A 21,309-nucleotide genomic window follows, 5' to 3' on the forward strand; every position below is an offset into this window, starting at 1 on the left:
TCGTAATAGCTACATACTTAGTGGTTCGTTATAGTGAACAAAACATGCAGATACTTATATATAACCTGTGCTTATAGTGTAATAACCGACAAAGTATTTGTTCACTGACTGATGAACATAATTGAATCAGCAATATGCACACCATATTTTTGAGTACAGCGATGATTCACTCATTATATAAATATATCATACTACACACTATTGAATAATATTACAGCAAAAAAACTATGAAAAATCAATCAGAGACATTGAAATAATTAGGTAATTATCTCTTTGTGGCAACTCCGGCCTGACAGCTGGCGAGCAACAGACCGCCTGGGACGCATGCTGAGTCAGCGCCTATAATTTGCCAAACTTCCCCGCCCTATAGCGGGCAATATATGCCACTTACGATTTTTTTATTATTTTTCCGGTGATCAGTGAACACAAATTAACAGGTTTGGAAGAAAAAATAATTTTTTTTTTTCAAAATGACATGCGCCTGTGGGGATGACAGGATATTAAACCCCGAGCATGTTAAGGGTTAAGGATCAAAATACAATACAGTACTCATACATAAACATAAAGTGTGCAGACAATGAGTCACAATAACGTGGCTGAAGATATGAAGACCAAACCACACACTAGATGATGAAGAGACGCCGTGACATCTCATCTTCAATACTTGATGATAAATGAGTAACACTGAAAGTTACTCATTTATCAAATTTCAGAATGCTCTTTTTATTAGATTTATCCACACTGGTAGTACAGTTACTACATTCTCAATTCATAATTGAGAATCCCAAGTTCAATTCCTGGGCAGGACAGAAATGGCTGGACAACAAATTGCTTTCACCTAATGCCTCTGTTCACCTAGCAGTAAAATCAGAGGTAGGCAACTATTGCAGGGTTGCATCCTGGGAAAAGTCAGTAGTTCAACCAAGGGGAAACCTTGATACAAGCCTAAGGTATACTGTAAATAAACACAGGCATCATGTCTGACAAAACAAATTGATTTTGAATTACTGTAGAGTATATTGAAAAACAACAATTATTGAACAATGGCACAGCCAGGTCAAAAGTGATTCAACTCCCGGACAGGACAAATAGTTGGGCAACTTTCTTATCAGTGAAATGGGTAACTGGGAGTTATTAGCAAACTGTTGTAGATTGTATCGTGGGGAGGGTCAGTAGTTGACCTGAGAGAGGGAGGGAGGGGGGCCTTGATGGGGAGGGTCAGTAGTTGACCTGAGAGAGGGAGGGAGGGGGGCCTTGATGGGGAGGGTCAGTAGTTGACCTGAGAGAGGGAGGGAGGGGGGCCTTGATGGGGAGGGTCAGTAGTTGACCTGAGAGAGGGAGGGAGGGGGGCCTTGATGGGGAGGGTCAGTAGTTGACCTGAGAGAGGGAGGGAGGGGGGCCTTGATGGGGAGGGTCAGTAGTTGACCTGAGAGAGGGAGGGAGGGGGGCCTTGATACATACATGCTTAATGTTCTTAACAACAGGAAGGATTCATATTAGCTATCTGGTTTATAGTAGTAGAAACTTGACCAATCAGGTAATCATAAGTAGTAGTCTAGTCTTGGGCTGGGATGAAAGAGTAAATATTCTGACTCAAGATGAATGTCACGATCATATTGATGACCAAACCATACATCAGAAGATGGAGAAACGATGACATTTTGGTACGTCCTGAGCCATTATCAAGTTGTGTGTTGCAGGTGAGCAGCTGTGGATGATCACAGGGATCCATGAGCAGAAAGACAATAGCACAAGTAACGATGGCTTGATAATGGTCCTAGATGGACCAAAATGTTATAGTTTCTCCATCTTTTGATGTGTGGTTTGGTCATCATATCTTCAGCCATGTTATTGTGACTCATTGTCTGCTCACATTCATATTATTCACACAAGGAAAATTACTGCAAAAGTATAAATTTATTTCATATAACTTTAGAGTACGGTACAGTATTTAGCTTTGATGGGCACAGTACCTGCTTACCATCATCCTGAGTCAGGAGCAGAGGCTGGCTAGCTGAGCCTTCTAATTCTGCAGCAGATGTTGGAGGCTTGGTGGTATGCCCCTGCTGGGTGAAGGCAGTATTATGAGCCCTCACCAAGTGGCCTCTCACCCTAAACACCTCTCTCATGGGTGGAATGAAAATGAGGCAGCTGTAACAGGTCACCATGATGATAAGGGTTAGGAGGAAAATAAGTCTCCTGTGGGTGGGGAAAACGTCGGCCAAGGTGGCAATGACGGGCTTCATGAACACCACCAGCAGGAGGGATATGGCGGCCAGTGTTCCAGTCAATGACACTGGGATCCCCAACTGGATTCCCACTACGATCAGGAATGGAAGGATTGGGGCCACACCTGGACAGTGGGTGAATATGAACATAAGAATTAAAGGAACAGCAACAGGCCTATTGGGCCGTAAGAGGTAGTTCCTATATACTGCATTCACCCAAACTCACTCATATATATGTCTAACTTAAGCATGAAACAATAATGTGATCCCAAATCTATTATGTTAGGAGGTATTTTTCTCCATAGATCAACTTCCATAAAACATGATCACAAACAATGTCAGCATAAATTAAGATAAAGAATTATTAAAAAATAAGTTGTGTGTACAGAGGAAACATCATTAAACATAAGAGCACCATCAGGTAGCATTTTTTGGACCTCTTGTTTTACTTGTATACTGTAAATCAATAGCTTAACAAATGCATCATAATACATAAACCCAAATACAATTTGTTGATGTCAAAACCTTCATTTTCACAATTACTAACCCAGACAGCTTAAATGACACAGTACAGACCAAACAACTAAAGTCCATATGTGGCTGATTTATTTAATTTATTTATATTCAAGGTACATTGGGTTCAGAAGGTACATAGATTGCAGTAAATGTGTTACGTTCTTGTAAAGCTAATAACATGCATAGCATTTTGAGCAGCTCCTTAAGTTAATACTAAAAGTAATAATAGGTACATTGTAACAGAATTTGAGTTCAACATAATGACTACATTACAAATTGATAATGTAAATTATACTGATGAAGTTGTATGTCTTAAGTACTAAAATGGGTGAGTTGGTAGCATAAAGTGAGAGACTATGAGGATGAAATTTGGTACTTTTTGCTTTTACTTTTGAGTAGAGAATAGGTTGGACATTTTTTTAATTCGTTAGAGAGTGAGTTCCATACACTTTGTCCTTTTATTTATATGGAGTGTTTGCATAGATTTAATGACTCAGAATATCGAGGATATTTATTTCTGGTGTGGTGCTCATGGGTTCTATTACATCTATCAAAGAAGAGTTTCAAATCAGGATTAGAATCAAGGAATAAGGTTTGGTAAGTGCAAATAGAACGAGTGTGTGGAGTAAGCATATGTTTAGCATGTCTAGGGATTTAAATAGAGGGGCTGTGTGTTCTCAGAAGTCAGAGTTTGTTATAGTTCTGATACGTAGCAGATTTTTGCTGGGTGATGATGGGTTTGAAGTAGTTTGTAATGGTTGAACCCCATGCACAGATATCATATGTTAGATAGGGATAGATTAGTGAGAGTAGAGTGTAAAAAGAGTAGAGCACGGAACATATGATTGTTGTGAGTACAGTATACCAACAGTTTTAGAGAGGCTTTTGGCTGTGTTGTACATGAGTATTGAAGTTTTCTCTTGCCTATGTATGAGCCAAGGAGCTTTCTCTCATTTTTACTGCTAATGTTGATATTATCTATCTGAAGGTGAATTTGGCTTGATTTGCATCCATATAAAATATAATAAGTCGTTTCTGTTTAGTGTGTGTGTTGGTCGACCTCCATGAGTGGACACTCTTTAATTCGTTGTTTACAATATTATTTTAGAGTATGTGGGTTGGGGTATGAGCAGATAAAGATTGCATTATCTGCAAACAGAATAGGTCTAATCAAGAACATTAGACACATTTAGCCAGTCATTGATACCTATATGAATGAAATAGGAGAGGTCCTAAGATGCTGCATTGTGGCACTCATATGGTTAATGATAAGAGTAGGAGAGGCTGTGTCATTGATAGCTGCATATTGGTGTCTGCCATTAAGATATAATCGAAAAAAGTTCAGAGCAAGGCCCCCGGATTCCATAATACTGTAATGAAGTTCAAGTAGGAGGTATATATGATTTATATTACCAAAGGCTTTTCTCAGGTCAGTGAAGAGGACAACTGGAAACTCATTTTTTGTCGAAGCCTGTGCAGATTATATGAAGTGAACAAATAATGGCACCATTATTTTTGTTTTTCCAGGGATATTCCTGCATGGGCCCTATGCCTCTGGCTGGCCCACTAAGTGTTACTTGTTTCCTGTTTCTGTTTTACATATGCAGTGTATGAGTATTTATGACTCGTATTTTTGCTTCAGTAAGATTATGCCTAATATACTTAACTTCTCATTTCCTGATTCAACTCTGTTGAATTTTAATAAAAAGTCTATAGTTTATAACTACACTGTTAATGCTCCAGTGGTCTGTCAGGCAATTCTCCACAGTGCTGATGATATGTTGAATTTTAAAGGGTAGGAGTAAAGCTGTTTGTAAATAATTTTTCAAATATTTTTTATAAGATTGGTAGGTTTGATATTGGTCTGTAATTGTCTAAGTCACCTATACAGTATCACCTTCTTTATGAACTGGAGTTACTTGTGCATTTTTTAGGGATATCAGGAAAAATATGACACTCAAGAAAGTTGTTGAATAATTAGAGCTGTGGTTGGTGCAAGGGCATGAGCGGCACTTACATGAAAGTACTTATACATGAAAGAGTGCAAAATACTAGCACTGTTATAGTATTTCTATGCAACAAAATAACAAAAATGCACATGGTGCAATTTTGTGACTGTTGCATTCACATTTTTGTGATATATCAAAATGTGCACATATTTACTCACTCTCTCACTCTCTCACTCTCTCACTCTCTCACTCTCTCACTCTCTCACTCTCTCTCTCTCTCTCTCTCTCTCTCTCTCTCTCTCTCTCTCTCTCTCTCTTGTATACCATTTGTATATGAAAGGCGGGACCAAAGAGCAAGAACTCAATCCCTGCAAGCACAATTAGGTGAGTACTGTACTTGTACATATATTCTCAAAGTTATACGTAATGACCACCACCTTTGACACATCAATACTTTGATGTGTTGCTTTGCTAGAACAAAAAATTAAACTTATAAACTAATTATAAGTGAGAAATGACAATTTGGCTTGAATTATGCTACAATGTAATTAATAATACTTTTACTGTTAGATTAAGGACCTGCCCAAAATGATATGCATGTTACCATAGTGGCTTTGCAATACAGTAAGAATACCAATGTTATGTACTCCTACAATCCAATGTACCTTCTTGTATATAAATAAATAGGTGAATGAATAAAATAAAATAAATTGACGAGGTTTACTCGAGTTTACCTGAGAGCCATTAACACTAGTGGCCTCGTTGAGGACAGGAAGCCAACAGCTTATTGAAGGTCCTCCTCCCCCCCACCATTTGTCTTTATGATCTTTTCCAGCTGTACTTTAAAAGTTAAAAATTTGGCATTTACGAGTTCGGCAGGAAATTCACAGTTATTCCCGTGTGGCAGCTCACCTCATTTCCAATGAAAAAATGCAAATTCTCTGGGCCCCTACAGCTAAACTACAAGAGGTAGACTTTTTACTAGGATTTTCTTAGCTTCCTGGATGCTAATTAACATTGTGAAAAGAAAAAATTATTTTCCTAGAACAATTTTTTTTTTGTAAGCACCACAGGGTTGTCATATTTAAAAGGGAGCAGTGCAGGGGTCAATTAGCTTGAAATAGTAAAACACTTGTAGGGCGATACAGTCTCTCGGAGAAAATTCCACTATGACTACCCCCCCCCCCCTGACAAGATGTTTCCAGAAGGTAATAATTTTTCTGGGACAAAGATATAAAAGGTAAATATCCCCTTGAACAAACATAATAAAACCAGAACTAGATAGACTGGGAATAAACCAGAACAATATATAAAGATACTTCAATGCAAAGTGAACCTGTAATATACTGATAATTTAAGCCTCCATTTTGGAGAGAGATTTGAAAGCTGCCTGAAAGCAGGACATGACAAACAGAAGAATACTCACATCCTAAGAAACAGAAGTAGTGGGCCTTCAAGGGTATGAATGCCGTGTTGATCTTCATGTTTACCTTGGCGACACAATACTGCACACCTTTAACTGTGGACCTTCTTCCAGTTGCCTCATCCCTGCCAAGTTCAAATTGAAATGGTATTAATGCCATAATGAAAGGGTTCTGCAATACAATAGTCTGTTTTTTTTATTCAATTTGCAGGCAGGACAAAATTGGGCACATTTCTTTTCACCTGATGCACCTCTTCTTCCCCCCCCTAGCAGTAAATAGGTACCTGGAAGTTAGGCAACTGATATGATATTGGTTGCATCCTGGATAATTAGGTCAGTAGGCTCTAATTATTCAACATAAACACTTGATGCCTCTGTTGACCAAACAGCTAAATTAGATACCTAATTTGGCTGTTTGATTTCTGCATTTTACAACCTATTTATTTTTTACCCTAAAATCACCATGTCTCATACACAAGATAAAATTTTAATAAACTTAAAAGTCTACATATGAAGAACACAAATGAATCTGTAGATCAGATTCATTTCCTGTGTTAATTAAAGTGAGATTTCTAGCCATGTTTCCTTTCTCATGATACCTCTTTACCTCTTTTCACTTGTTACATGTGAAAAGGTGAAGGATAAATGTGAGGCAAAAAACAGTCTCTATGTAATACTGTACTGTATAAGAATAAGAGGAACCTGCAGAAGGCCCATTGACCATACCTTGATACCTTGCCTTACCTTGAGTTCATGAGAGTTCCAGGAAGGGACAATACTAATGAGATAACTGTGTTAATGATCTTACTCAAATCATTTTTTTAATTAATCAATTTAAAATTGATCCAAATTGTATAAACTATTACTAATGTTCATACTGTATGGCATTTTTAATTTGTATTAAAGCAGATTCAATAATGTTTCTGTTGGAAAAGCTTTTACAATAAATTATTGAAGACCTCTCCTAATGGATTTGGTAAGTTTTATTTGACATAGTTTCAGATAATTGGCCATTTTCTTACAGAATACTTCTGGTGTAAAATTTTAAATTTCAAATCTTTGGATGTTTGACCTGTATAGAATGTATTATAATCTTCACAGGGTATTTTGTAAAATTACCTGAATTTGACCTGAGTGACACAGTAACACACTAATGGCTTTGACAAGAACAGGAAGTCTGAAGCTTGTCAAGGATCCCCTATTTGTCCTGATGATTTTTTCAAGCTGGATTTTAAAATTCAACAGTTTTTGCATTTGCGGCTTAAGCAGGTAGGCGGTTTCATGGGTTTATAACCCTGTGGGTGAAAAAGCTTCTGTTTAGTCCTACATTGTTGCCTGTTGAGCTTGAAACTGTTGCTTCTTGTTTGTGTTACACTTGACCTTTTGAAGAAGTTGTCTGGATCATCATCCAAACTATTTAGTATTTTAAAAGTTTTGATGAGATCCACCCTGTCGTGCCTGGTCTGCAGTAGTGTTAGTCCTGTGGCCCTCAATCATTCTTGCTATGACAGCTGACTTAGTTCTGGAATGAGTTTTGTTGCCTGGTGTTGCCTTCTTTTTCCCGAAAGTCAAAAGTACAATAGGCTTAATTTTTCCTAGCTTTTAGTTTGCTTTCTCTACTGCCCTTCCCACTTGTGCAAATTTCAATGAATGTTCGATTCTGACTCTAAGGTCATTTTCTTCATAAATCTGCTGCAAGGTAACGTTAATTTCGTAGTTGTGACAGGAATTATTAGGCCACACATGCAAGGTCTTGCATTTTTTCAATATTAAAAAATTGCACAATTATCACTACGAGGGGCTGTTTCTAACAAATAAGTTTCCAACTACTGTATATTTTCATAACAAAACAACATACGTATATAAAAGTTTCAAGGCCTTGACAACATCAATGGTCAAGGCTTTTGACCCAGAAAAATATGGTAAGCATAACTTTTTGGGGGCAAATTTTCTCACTGCATATTTTGTTGTACAGTATGTACATAGAGCTTTTCTTTGGCAACCTGCCAAAAAACTTAAGTGGCTAACAAACCTTGAGACCAATAAAATAAAATAAGATAAAATTTTGATTAACAACTCGGTCTTCTTAGATATATAGAAGAAAAACATTTCACATTGTATCTATGCCCTGAGAAATAATGAACATAAGATAAATTATTTGTAGGTTTTCTGTAAACACTAAACTCTAGTAAAAAAAATCTTTTCTACGAGTAAGGATAGCCAAAAATAACAAACGTACATCAATTTCAGTCTAGTAAATGTCAGAGGTGACTTGATCATTAAGTTTAGCTAAAAAAATCATCAGAATTCACATTTAAAGGCCAAATATGCAAAATATCAACATAACTAACAATGGAATGATTCCAGGGGGTAATTTTAAAATTAAAAAAAAAATAAAATCCATGTTCAAATTTGAAAGCAATGGAGATAATGAATTCCCACTGTCATTACAAAAATCTGTAGATAATAATTATTAAAAGTAAATTTACATTCTTTTATACTTAGTTTCACAAGACTGGCAATTTAGTAATAATAGAAGGCAAAGGTCATGATTCATTAATTCATTATCAAGTTAGTTTAGTTCATTTATTATGCACCTATACCCATCTTGTGGACGGTAGTGGAAAGGGTTACAGAGGCACATAATGGGCTATGAAGGTAATCAAGAATATCAACAGAAACATTAGTAATATTCTTGATTACCTTGCTCATGAATTAATGAATTATGATGTACCTCTGTCTGCTTTATTCATGGGAAAGAATTTTCACTTGTGTTTACGGAAAACCGACAAATAATTTATCTAATGTTCATTACATCTCAGGGCATTAGATATCATATCATATGTGAAACAAATAATTGTTAGTGTTACAATACCCACCAGACAAGGGTTAAGTAAACGCGTCACGGACTGTAATATATATATTCTATAACTATGAACTCTACAACTATAAATGATATAACTATGAATATATAACTATGAATTCTATAACAATAATCTATGAATTAAGTGTACCAGGCCGAGGACGAGCGCGAAAGCCCCGGTGTTGTGTTTACCTGTAGCGTCCGGGCTGGTCGGTTGTCTCCCACCAGCTGCTCTACCATTTTCTCTGATCCTCGCCGGGTATTGTGGCGGATACTGAGGTCATTATGATTTTTATTTTTTTATTTATATATATACAAGAAGGTACATTGGGATTGTGAGGATACATAACATTGTAATTACAATCTTGTAAAGCCACTAGTACGCGCAGCGTTTCGGGCAATTGTTTTTCCGGTTCACATATTTAAGCGGATTTAAGAGTTATTCGCGCCATAATTGTTGGAAGAAGAACGTGAGAATATTGATTATACTGATTTAAAGTTTTGTTGTTCACCAAGTTTTTGAAAGTTTGTCGTAGCAATGCTCAACATACACAGTGAGCACATAACACATTCCCAGCGCCGGCGAAAAACAAAAATGGGCAGAGTTTCTTTCACCCTGCTGCCCCTGTTACCTAGTAGTAAATAATACCTGGGAGTTCGACAGCTGCTACGGGCTGGATCGTGGGTGGGTGGGTGGGTGTGTGTGTGTGTGTGTGTGTGTGTGTGTGTGTGTGTGTGTGTGTGTGTGTGTGTGTAATTACCTAAGTGTAGTTACAGGATGAGAGCTACGCTCGTGGTGTCCCGTCTTCCCAGCACTCTTTGTCATATAACGCTTTGAAACTACTGACGGTCTTAGCCTCCACTACCTTCTCACCTAACTTGTTCCAACCGTCTACCACTCTGTTTGCGAAAGTGAATTTTCTTATATTTCTTCGGCATCTGTGTTTAGCTAGTTTAAATCTATGACCTCTTATTCTTAGTTCCAGGTCTCAGGAAATCTTCCCTATCGATTTCATCAGTTTGTGTGCGTACTCACCTAGTTGTGCTTGCGGGGGTTGAGCTCTGGCTCTTTGGTCCCGCCTCTCAACTGTCAATCAACAGGTGTACAGGTTCCTGAGCCTATTGGGCTCTATCATATCTACACTTGAAACTGTGTATGGAGTCAGCCTCCACCACATCACTTCCTAATGCATTCCATTTGTCAACCACTCTGACACTAAAAAAGTTCTTTCTAATATCTCTGTGGCTCATTTGGGCACTCAGTTTCCACCTGTGTCCCCTAGTGCGTGTGCCCCTTGTGTTAAACAGCCTGTCTTTATCAACCCTGTCAATTCCCTTGAGGATCTTGAATGTGGTGATCATGTCCCCCCTAACTCTTCTGTCTTCCAACGAAGTGAGGTTTAATTCCCGTAGTCTCTCCTCGTAGCTCATACCTCTCAGCTCGGGTACTAGTCTGGTGGCAAACCTTTGAACCTTTTCCATTTTAGTCTTATGCTTGACTAGATATGGACTCCATGCTGGTGCCGCATACTCCAGGATTGGTCTGACGTATGTGGTATATAATGTTCTGAAAGATTCCTTACACAAGTTTCTAAAGGCCGTTCTTATGCTAGCCAACCTGGCATATGCTGCTGCTGTTATCCTCTTGATATGAGCATCAGGGGACAGGTCTGGCGTGATATCAATCCCCAGGTCTTTCTCTCTCTCGGACTCTTGAAGTATTTCATCTCCCAAGTGATACCTTGTATCTGGTCTCCTGCTTCCTACCCCTATCTTCATTACATTACATTTGCTTGGATTAAACTCTAACAGCCATTTGTTCGACCATTCCTGCAGCTTGTCCAGGTCTTCTTGAAGCCTCAAGCTGTCCTCCTCTGTCTTAATCCTTCTCATAATTTTGGCGTCGTCAGCAAACATTGAGAGGAATGAGTCTATACCCTCTGGGAGATCATTTACGTATATCAGAAACAGGATAGGTCCAAGTACAGAGCCCTGTGGGACTCCACTGGTGACTTCACGCAAGTCTGAGGTCTCACCCCTCACTGTAACTCTCTGCTTCCTATTGTTTAGGTACTCCCTTATCCACTGGAGCGCCCTAGCAGTTACTCCTGCCTGTTTCTCTAGCTTATGCATCAACCTTTTATGGGGTACTGTGTCAAAGGCTTTCCGACAGTCCAAAAAAAATGCAGTCCGCCCACCCTTCTCTTTTTTTGTTTAATCTTTGTCACCTGATCGTAGAATTCTATCAATCCTGTAAGGCAAGATTTACCCTCCCTGAACCCATGTTGATGGGTTGTCACGAAGTCTCTTCTCTCCAGATGTGTTACTAGGTTTTTTCTCACAATCTTCTCCATCACCTTGCATGGTATACAAGTTAAGGACACTGGCCTGTAGTTCAGTGCCTCTTGTCTGTCACCCTTTTTGTATATTGGTACTACATTAGCAGTCTTCCATATTTCTGGTAGGTCCCCCGTTTCCAGTGACCAACTATACACTATGGAGAGTGGTAGGCAAAGTGCTCCTGCACACTCTTTCAATACCCATGTATAAGCTTATGTATAAGCTTCCGGTATAAGCTTAACGTGTATGAATACACTCTGGCTTCCTATCCCTCTACACAATGAAATATTAAATTATTAATGCATTTCATTTATTAACAACTATGAGACTGGAAAAAGTTCTTTCTAATTAGTGTGGGGCTCATTTGGATATTGTTTCTACCCGTGTCACCTTGTGCGAGTTCCACCAGTGCTAAATAATGTCCCTGTCTACCCCCCCCCCCCCTCCTCTGATAATTCCCCTTATAATGTTGTAATAATGATGTCTCCCCCAAACTCTTCCGTCTTTCAGCGACGTGAGGTGCAATTCACGCACCCTTTCCTCGTAACTCGTACCTCTTAGTTCCGGAACTAGTCTAGTGGCCTAACTTTGAACCTTCTCTAGCTTCGTCTTATACTTCACAAGGTATGGACTTGATGCTGGAGCTGCATAATCCAAGACTAGTCTTACATGTGTGGTATACAAGGTTCTAAATTATTCCTTACACAAGTTTCTAAAAGCAGTTTTGATGTTAGCCGTCCTCGTATACGCCGCTCATATTTTTGGTGAGGGCTTCAGGAGACAGGTTCGGCGTGATATTAATTCCTAGATCTTTCGTGGAGGACTTCGTCTCCCATTGAGTGCCGTGTGTGTCTGCCCTCCTGATCCCTCCACCCAGTTCTCCTCCACCATTGAGAGTATTGAGGTCACAATGACGAAGGTAATGTGATTGCGACTTCCGTCAGCTGAGTTACTATTTAAAAACATCTCTCCCTAATTCAATTATGGCTGATAAGATGGTTACATCGGGTATCGTGGGAACTGAATGTTTCCCACCCACCTGTCAAAACACTTTCATTATATTTCTGACAAACGTCTAGGTGGTGGTAGTGGAAACACCTGCCCACCCCTGTGGGTGGTGGCAGTGGACAAGGTTACAAGAGGAGATAAGTGTCTCTGGAACTGAGCCCCTAGTTAGTTTAATGCAAATCGTTCTGGTTCTTACATTGGGTTGTAAATTTGGTGTAGTGGGGTTCAAGACCTGAGTCTTGAATGTATGTATATATTGAGTCGTGTATGTAACGTAGGACATCGTTGTTCTACAACCCTAGTTTAACCAATTCCATCCTAACATAACCCAATTCATCGCAATTGAACCTAATGAAGATAGCATAACCTGTTATGGTGTGGAGGTGTGTGACAACATTGACATCATAGCGTTCATGCCAGTGCAAGTTTGAGAGCCTCCTGGAGTGTGAGGGGGTGCCGAAGCCTCGTGCAGCGAGCGGGTATGCAAGCTGGTTTAGTGTTGAAGGCGTCAGTTGCACTGTGTACCCACTTGTGGCAGTCATGGTCCTTTACTTACAGTTGCTCAGTTCTCAGAAACGTGTCCTTGACGTAATTCTCTCGCGGGAATATTATTTTGGCTGTGAGTAAAGTGGTAGTCACTTTATCCTATTATTTAGTTTTTTTTTTCAGGGATATTCCTGCGCGGGACCTAACCGTCTGGCTGGCCCACTAAGTGTTGCTTGTTTCTGTTTTACTTGGGCGGGGTATGAGTATTTATGACTCGTATGGTCGCTTCAGTAAGATTTTGCCATGTGTGTTTAACAACTTCTTCTGCTCTGTTGAATCTAAGTTGAAATCTTAATGGGTTTGTAACTGTGCACTGTGTTAGATAATGTTCCAGTGGTCTGTCGGGCATTTCTCCACAGTGCTGACATTTCCTCTCATCTTCCGGAACCTGTAAGCCTATTTCCCACGCACATGGGTATCCAAGCCTGGTGCGATGTAAGTGTACGTCTGTTGTTCTACAACAGGTCAACTGTTGTAGAACAGTGAACTGTGGTCAACAGTTCTACAACATTCTACAACAGACGTACACCAGATATATTGCCATACAAAATCATCAAATCATCAAACTAACCCTTTCATCAAACTAAGTGGTTCGTAGTTGGTTGACAGCCCGCAGATCCTGATGTTGCAACTGCTGTGTTGTGGTCACTATACATCTTTTGCATTGCTCCGTTTCTAATTACTTTCTTAATTTGTGATAGTTTGTGGTATGTAGATTTCTACATTTTTTCTCTTAGCTGCAAGTTTTGCAGCTTCGTCTGCAATGTCATTTCCTATTGTTCCCACATGACTTGGCACCCAGTTGATAAGTACCCGTCGGCCTTGTCGTTTGAGTGTTTGCATCAATGATATGACATTTGTGATCAGATGGATGTTATCACGTATGTGTTCTCGTTGCAAGGTTTCAATTGCTGTTTTCGAATCTATATGTATGATAACATGTCGGTGTTCAGCAAGAGCATGTTCCAAAGCCTTTTGAATGGCTAGCATCTCCGTAAAGTCGAACATCCATTTGAGTCTCCAACTATTTACAGAGTTTCCTGCTTTAACTGCAGCTCTGGTTTCTTGTCCCTGCTGGTCTACTGATCCATCTGTGAAGTATGTGAAGCTGTCGGATGCCAAGTTTGCTTCTATATGCATCTGTGCAATGTTACGTAGCAGACGAGGATTTGTCTGGTTCTTTTTTCCTTCAAGAACCATAATCTTAAAGTCTGCAGTCCTTATGTTATGCTCAGAGGCAAATTTGGACTTTTTTTTCCAATCAACTTTTGTAAAGTAGAAGCCCAGGACTCGCATACAATTATATATACCACTTCTGCTAAACTGTATAGGTTTAAGACAGATAGTGGAGCCCATCGCGTTACTGAAGGCTTCCTGCCACTACCCCGCAGGCGAGGACTTGCGGACCATAATAAACTAATTAAAAATGTCTTGAAAACTCGTTGCGTTAGAACCTCTTGGGAAAATTACCGTTTGATAAACCATGAATAGACTGTTGATGTATCTTTACCCGAGATTACCCGAGGGTCGCAATCTCTCTAGTGGTCTCGATAGGGACAGGAAGAGGCGGCTTGTCAAAGGTCCCCTCCATTGTTACTCATGATTTTTTTTCCACCAGCTGAATTTTGAACTGAAAGCTTCTCCACTTGTGCTTATGACACCCGATTTTAAATTGGATTGAATTTTAATGTCGTACAATATATCTCACTTTGGTATGTGCAAGCTGTTATAAAGCACGTCGTATTTTGACGTATACTTGACCTAAGGCCGAAAACTGATGTACAAGTTCACTTTTTGTACAATTTCGCGAAATTGACAGTCCCAATTTCTGTTCGTGGGTCCTGGGATGGTTAGGTCAGGGCACATTAGTACAACAGTTTCTTGATGTTGGGAACGCTGGCGAGAACAGGATGGTTGTGCAACATTGGAACTTTGGCCTCCCGGTAATGTTAATGTTTATTTTAAGAGAAGGCTCTGGTGTGGGTCCCGAGGACCACAGTTACAGCCCCGCTCCTGTGCCAGGGAAGTCCACTACGGGATCACCATAGCCCGTGCTACTTTGGAACTTTTGTTCCAAGTAGCTGAATCTAAAACAACCCGAGGACTACAGCCTGTGTGTGGAGCGGCGTGTCCCACGCAGGAGCTGAAGTGCTTCCCTTGTTCTGTGCGTCCAGACACTCCGCGGAATATTGATTGATTGATAAAGATTAAGCCACCCAAGAGGTGGCACGGGCATGAATAGCCCGTAAGTGGTGGCCCTTTTGAGCCATTACTAGTATCAAGAGCTGATACTGGAGATCTGTGGAGGCGCGACTGCACCCTGCGTGACGGGAGATGTCTCCCGGACCAAATGGTGGCAGAATATTACGGTTTAGCTCCCGGACCCATTGTGCAGCCCGTCCCTCTCGAGCAGTCACGACGTTACAAAAATGCTGCGCTACACTGCCTGAACCTAACTAATCTAACAGAGAACCTACGAATACAAAACGTAACAGTCCGTCAATTTTGCGAGCCGTTATGAATTATAGTACGTTATATTTTGACCGTTGGGGATTTATACGTCAAAATGCTAAGTAATATTCGAGAGGACAAGCTCAACTAATCACAGGATGTGCACGAGGTCAAATTAACAAATTATTAATTTAAATAGCATTTGTAATTAGTTTACACAATTATTAAGGTAAATTATCTGGGTAAATTATTTACCTAGGTGAAAGTCACAGCATCACATGTATTCATTATAATTATAGTGTAATCTAGAGGTGCATAATGAGCTGAACTCAAAAACATTACCCAGAGTTCTACTCCCGCCTGTGATCTGTGTGATCAGAATGTTGTAAAACCCTGGTTTGTGTCTCGGAGAGGCTGCAGGATCCAAGTAAGTTCAGTAGAACTTCTGGTTTCAATTCTCTTTACCATGTCTTAGCTCAGTCGATTAAGCTCAGTCTGGGATACTCTCGGATGTAGGTTCGAATCCTCGTCACGGCCCTTGTGGCTTTGTTCATCTGTAAGGTAGTTTGGCTTCGTAGACCAAATGCCCACATAGCCATCACAACCAGGATGATTCGGTAACTCTAGCAAGAGCCGCCGGCTTCCTGTACACGCTGGGGCCACTAGAGAGATGCTGGCAATTTGGTAAATTAAGACAAACCGCTTAAAAATCATATTTAATGCATCAGGATACGCAACAAAGAAAACGGAGAGAGAGCATGCGTTCTTCACGTGTCCGAGTCCCGGCAATAGAGGAAACAAATGAGCAGTTTCTATCACCCTGATGTATCTGTTCACCTAGCAGTAAACATTCACTCTGCCTTAGCTTATATTAGGCATATATTTTTTTTAAGATTTTAAAGCACATTTTTCTTGCAAGGTCTTAATTTTGTCTGGACGAGTTGCCCAGCAAGATGAAGATGAGTGAATGAACCTTAACATTATGGATGAGGGACTCCATGTTTGGGGCCCAAGGCCGGCTGAAACAGGTTAGTATATTGTCCTTGATTTATTGTAGTCGTGTTGACACACCGGTGAGCGGTTATAATGTTGGTACTAGCCGGATGGGGCTCTGTTATATTGCCGTAACTAGCTGTGGCGGCCGGTTATGGTGAGGATACTTTTATGGAGCACGAACTTGTTATTATGTTATTGAAGGGGCCTCGTGGTATCTATAGCTCAGGGGCCAGATTCACGAAGGAGTTACGCAAGTACTTACGAACGTGTACATCTTTCCTCAATCTTTGACGGCTTTGGTTACCTTTATTAAACAGTTTACGAGCATGAAAACTTCCCAATCAACTGTTGTTATTGTTATAAAAAGCCTCCTGGTGCTTCGGAGCTCATTAACTGTTTAATAATTGTAAACAAAGCCGCCAAAGTTTGATAAAAGATGTACACGTCCGTAAGTGCTTGCGTAACTGCTTCGTGAATCTGGCCCCAGGACCCTACAGTTTTGAGCGGTCCCTGATGGGGTTAAAGTCAACCAGTGATCTGTAGTCACAGCGATTAGCGCAGTCTGCTGACAACCAATTGAGTCAAGGTTCGAATCCTGGACGGAAGGAACAGATTGAGATTGAGGAAGATTAAGCCACCCAAGAGGTGGCACGGGCATGAATAGCCCGTAAGGAACATCATGTTGTTTTTAGATTTAGCTACTCGGAACAAAGTGTCCATGTAGCACGGGCTATGGTGAGCCCGTAAGAAGGAACATTTCGGTAAGTTTCCTTATACCTGAGGTGTAAGGTCCCCCCTAGGTCGACTACTGACCCTCCCTAGGATGCAGTTGCCTTGCGATGTTTTCGGGGCTTAACGTCCTCCCGGCCCGGTCCTCGACCAGGCCTCCCTGGCAACCCACAACAGTTGCTTAGCTTCCGGATATCTACTATGTAAACACCCCCCCCCCCCTAAATGTCAGAGAGAGCCCAAGCGTCTCGACCGTGTCGGGTGAGGCCTACCACAGAACCCTTGAACACAAAAAACGATACAAATAATGGGGGTCCAAAACTATACCAGACAGTAAAAAATTCTTTAACCATTTTACCATTAAACTTTACCAACCATTAAACTTAATGCTGTTGTTTACTGCTATTGTTAATAATAAATATTGTAAATATACTCTTTTTAAACAGTTACCACAAAAGATACAAAATCTTTAAACATTCACGTTTTCTTGCGCGATTCTTCAATTCCAATATTTTTCTTACATCTTGCATATAATAAGTATTACCACCAAAAAATAATAATTACTCTTAAGGTAATAAAATGTTGCCCGTAATTAGTAGATTTATAAAAAAAATACATAGGTCTATGCAAAGTATTCACTGTAATCAGGTTCACTAAATTTTTTTATTGCTAATTCTGAATCGACTGCGATGGAGACTGCAAGTCACTAATAATAATAGAAAAAACTAATTCAACTGATGCAGAGTTTACTCACAAGATGGCACACGCGCGGAGATGTATACTCCCTTGTACTCTGCCGGCCACTAAAACTGTAGAGCAGTGATGACAAGGGTCTCCTGTAATTCTCAGTGTCTTACAGAAAACGGTCTCTAGAGTGGACTAACGCTTCAAAAAGTATCATAGAAAATGAAAACAACTAAATTTATAAGAGAGAATGGGTTTACTTTCACCATGGACTTTACTGGAAATAATATCTTGCTTTTCATTTTGTGCAACCGCAAAAAATATAGAATGACAGATTGAGAGATACATACTAGGAGTACAAGTCTGAAACAAAAATAATATATTTAAAATATTATCAATTATATTGTAAATATAAAGCCATTACAGATAACAGGCCCACAGGTAAAACATCTGGTGATATACACAGGTGATACTAGATGAGTTCTAGATATTAATGTTTTTTCTTGCCCGAAACGCATTGCGTAATAGTGGCTTTAGGCATTGTATGTACTAGCTCTATCTATATATCAATCCTTTAATGTAACATCACTTGTATGTATATACCTTACCTGAATAAACATCTGAATCTGAATCAGATGAGTACAGCCAGGGTTTGGGGAGGAATACAAGAGTGTACCATTTTATCACTAAAATCTGTACTTATACCCAGCCATTGTAGAGCGAACTGCAACACCATCCAGCGACACTGCTCGCATCACGGTTGAAGCAGATCCCCCCATGCTTCATATTAGCAGCCCCATTATCAGCAATTGGCACACGTCTCTCACCACAGGCCCTTCGGATTGCAGTGGCTCTCTGCCTTGCTGTCTCAATCCACCCTGTATGTGTGTGTATTTGCGGCACAGTCGTGGGTGACGGGCACAGCCAGCATGGCCTGCTCTGCCACAGCACTGGGGGATGGCATTTGAGGCACAGTGACGTTAACGCCATCATTAAGAGAGTTTTATCACAGCCGGATGTCCAGAAGATAGAGCGTCCTGTTACCTAATACCCCTGTAACTCTGACGATCCTGTTAGTTACCTAGATAGGATCAGAGTGAACCCCTGGAAGAACAGAAAGCAGTTAGTGTGGGACTACATGTATTTACCTAAGTGTCTATGGAGAAGTGAGGTCTGGCTCTTTATATGCCCTACCTTCTAATCTTGTTGTTCCTGTTGCCTTACAACTTAACTATTTTGACTTTTAAGTTTTTTGTCCATAAATTGACCATAAATTTGTAGATGGAGGTGGCTTCCACAACTTATTAATGAAGTACATTCTACTTGTTGATTACTCATAAAGAGTACGAGTATTTCCTTACATTTCTTCAGCTAATTTGCATTTCCAGCTTCAACCTTTGTCCTCTTGTACAATTTTCTTGCAATGTGAAGAGGCTATACTCGTTCACCGTATCTATTTCTCATCAACTTGTATGTTGCGATAATATCCCCTCTGTTCCTTTTATTCTCTAGGGTTGGGAGATTTAGCTCCACTAGCCTATTCCCATAGCCTCTTAGCTCTGGCACCAATTGTTGCAAACCTTTGTACTTTTGAAATTTTGGCTTTATGCTTCAAAGGTAAATATTCAATGTCGGTGCTGCATATTCCAGCATTGGTCAAACAAATGTTGTTTAGATTGTTTTGAAGGAGTCCTGATTTGTTTCTAAATTATGATCTTGTATATGCTAGCATCCCATATGCTGCCGAAGTTAGGCAGTTTGTGTACCACTTATAATAGCAGTGTGGAACTATATCCACCCCCAAATCATTCTCTCTCCAAGTCCTGTAGTTGCATTTACCTATGATGTTGATGCTTTCTGGTCTCCCCCCCTCCCTTTCCCATCTTCATTACCTTAAACTTGTTGATATTGAATTCCAGTAACCATTTGTCTGACGACTTCTGGAGTTTCTCTAGGTCCACCTTCAATTTCCTGCAGTCCTTATTTGTTTTTTCATTCCTCATTAACTTTGTGCCATCTGCAAACTTTGACATGTATGAGCTCACTCCCCCGGGTCGTTCACCTGAGCTTCGTGGGTTCCCACTTGTTACAGTCGTTCAGGTTGAACTCTGACCTTTCCTTCATGTCTTTCAGGTACTTCCTTCATCAGCTTAGTATTATCCCAGCCTGCCTCTCCATCATATACATCAGTCTCTCATGAGGAACAGTGTCAAATTCTCTTTAACTTTCAAAGAACTGTCAAGTTTGTCAGGTATGACTTTCTTTTTCTATGCTGATCTTTTGTTACGTTGTCAGTCCTCTCCAGTTGCCCCACCATTCTTGACCTGATTACTTTCTCCAACACTTTACATGGAATAACACCGGGCTGTAATTTAGTGCCTCCTTTCTATCACCCTTTTAAATATTGGGACTAAGTTTGCCTTTTTTCCAGATTTTTGGGAGATTTCCTTTCTCAAGCCTTTTATTACAAATTTTAGTTAATGGATGCTCTTTCTGGAGCATCCTTCAACAGCCATGATGAGATTAGATCTGGCCCCATTGATTTTGTCACAATTCCTCCAGTTTTGTTTTTGTTTTTGTATCTACAGTAACTACAATGGTATCCATTGTTTCTTCCAGTCTTTCATCTCGCAAAAACGGTCTCCGCGCTGGTTCTACTGTAAAGACTACCTGAAATTTTTTGTAGAATTTTACACATACCACACAATTTTCTGTGAGAATTTCCCCTTGTCTTCTCAATCTAAGTACATGATCTCGCACTGTTCTCTTACACCTTATTAAAAATAGAACAGCTTTGGTTTGTTCTTAGTTTTTACAGCAATGTTACTTTCAAACTGCCATTGAGCTTTTCTCCTGACTGGTGTATTCGTTTCTTTTTTTTTTTTTTTTTTTAGACTTCTCTGTTGTTCTATGTTCCTGGTTCTCTATACCTTGTCCTGGCTTTTACTTTTTTTGTCATTTAGCTTCCCTGCATGTTCTATTAAACCAAGGGCACGCTATACTTTTTTCGATCACCACCACCACCTCCTGAGTGGTGTATGAACTGCTGTTTCATCACTACATTTCCCAGCAAAGAGGCCCATCATCTCATTTGCTGTCTTCCCTTCCATTTCGCTTTCCAACTGGATTTACCTCAATAGAAGGTTGCATATCAACCTTGGCTAAGACCTATTGCAATGTTTGTGCGCGCGTTTGCGTGTGTATTTTACTGTGTGTGTCCCTGCAGGATCGAGCTGTTGACCTTGGATCCCACCTTTCTAACCATCGGTTGTGTAATGTACTGACGCCTGACTTTTTCTTATCGACATATTTCTCTCGCTCGCTCACCCCTTCCCCTACCCCCCAGGAAGCAGCCGGTAGCAGCTGCCTGACTCTCAGGTAGCTATTTACAGCCTAGGGGAAACAGGACATGACAAGGTGACATACGGACACTAAACTATATTACAAGATAGTTTTGCCCGAAACGCTTTGCGTAATAGTGGCATTAGGCATTGTATGTACTAGCTCTATCTGTAAATCTATCAATTTTTGTATCACCTCTTGTATGTATGTACTTTACCTGAATAAACATTTGAA

At 40.1% G+C, this 21,309-nt stretch overlaps 2 protein-coding genes across 7 annotated transcripts in view; one reads left to right on the forward strand and one right to left on the reverse strand.

Annotated features, from left to right (window-relative positions):
- Nucleotides 1-21,309, forward strand: part of LOC123758464 (Smrter) — a 730,161-nt gene that overhangs the window by 52,560 nt on the left and 656,292 nt on the right. The window lies entirely within an intron of this gene.
- LOC123758482 (major facilitator superfamily domain-containing protein 6-B) overlaps nt 1-21,309 on the reverse strand; it is a 68,381-nt gene that overhangs the window by 37,815 nt on the left and 9,257 nt on the right. The window contains exons 1-3 of one of the 6 annotated variants that reach the window (XM_045742969.2): nt 18,561-18,706; nt 6,120-6,241; nt 1,982-2,353 (exon numbers count right to left, since the gene is read on the reverse strand). In XM_045742969.2, coding sequence (XP_045598925.1) covers nt 1,982-2,353; nt 6,120-6,177 — 430 coding nt within the window. In that variant the 5' untranslated portion in view covers nt 6,178-6,241; nt 18,561-18,706. Of the gene's footprint in view, nt 1-1,981; nt 2,354-6,119; nt 6,242-9,130; nt 9,235-17,803; nt 17,883-18,341; nt 18,361-18,438; nt 18,707-21,309 lie in introns of those variants that run through there. The other 5 variants (XM_045742947.2, XM_045742939.2, XM_069328776.1 and 2 more) reach the window with 5 other exon arrangements.

The sequence above is a fragment of the Procambarus clarkii genome, chromosome 22, assembly GCF_040958095.1.
Source record: "Procambarus clarkii isolate CNS0578487 chromosome 22, FALCON_Pclarkii_2.0, whole genome shotgun sequence".
Classification (NCBI taxonomy): Eukaryota; Metazoa; Arthropoda; class Malacostraca; order Decapoda; family Cambaridae; genus Procambarus; species Procambarus clarkii.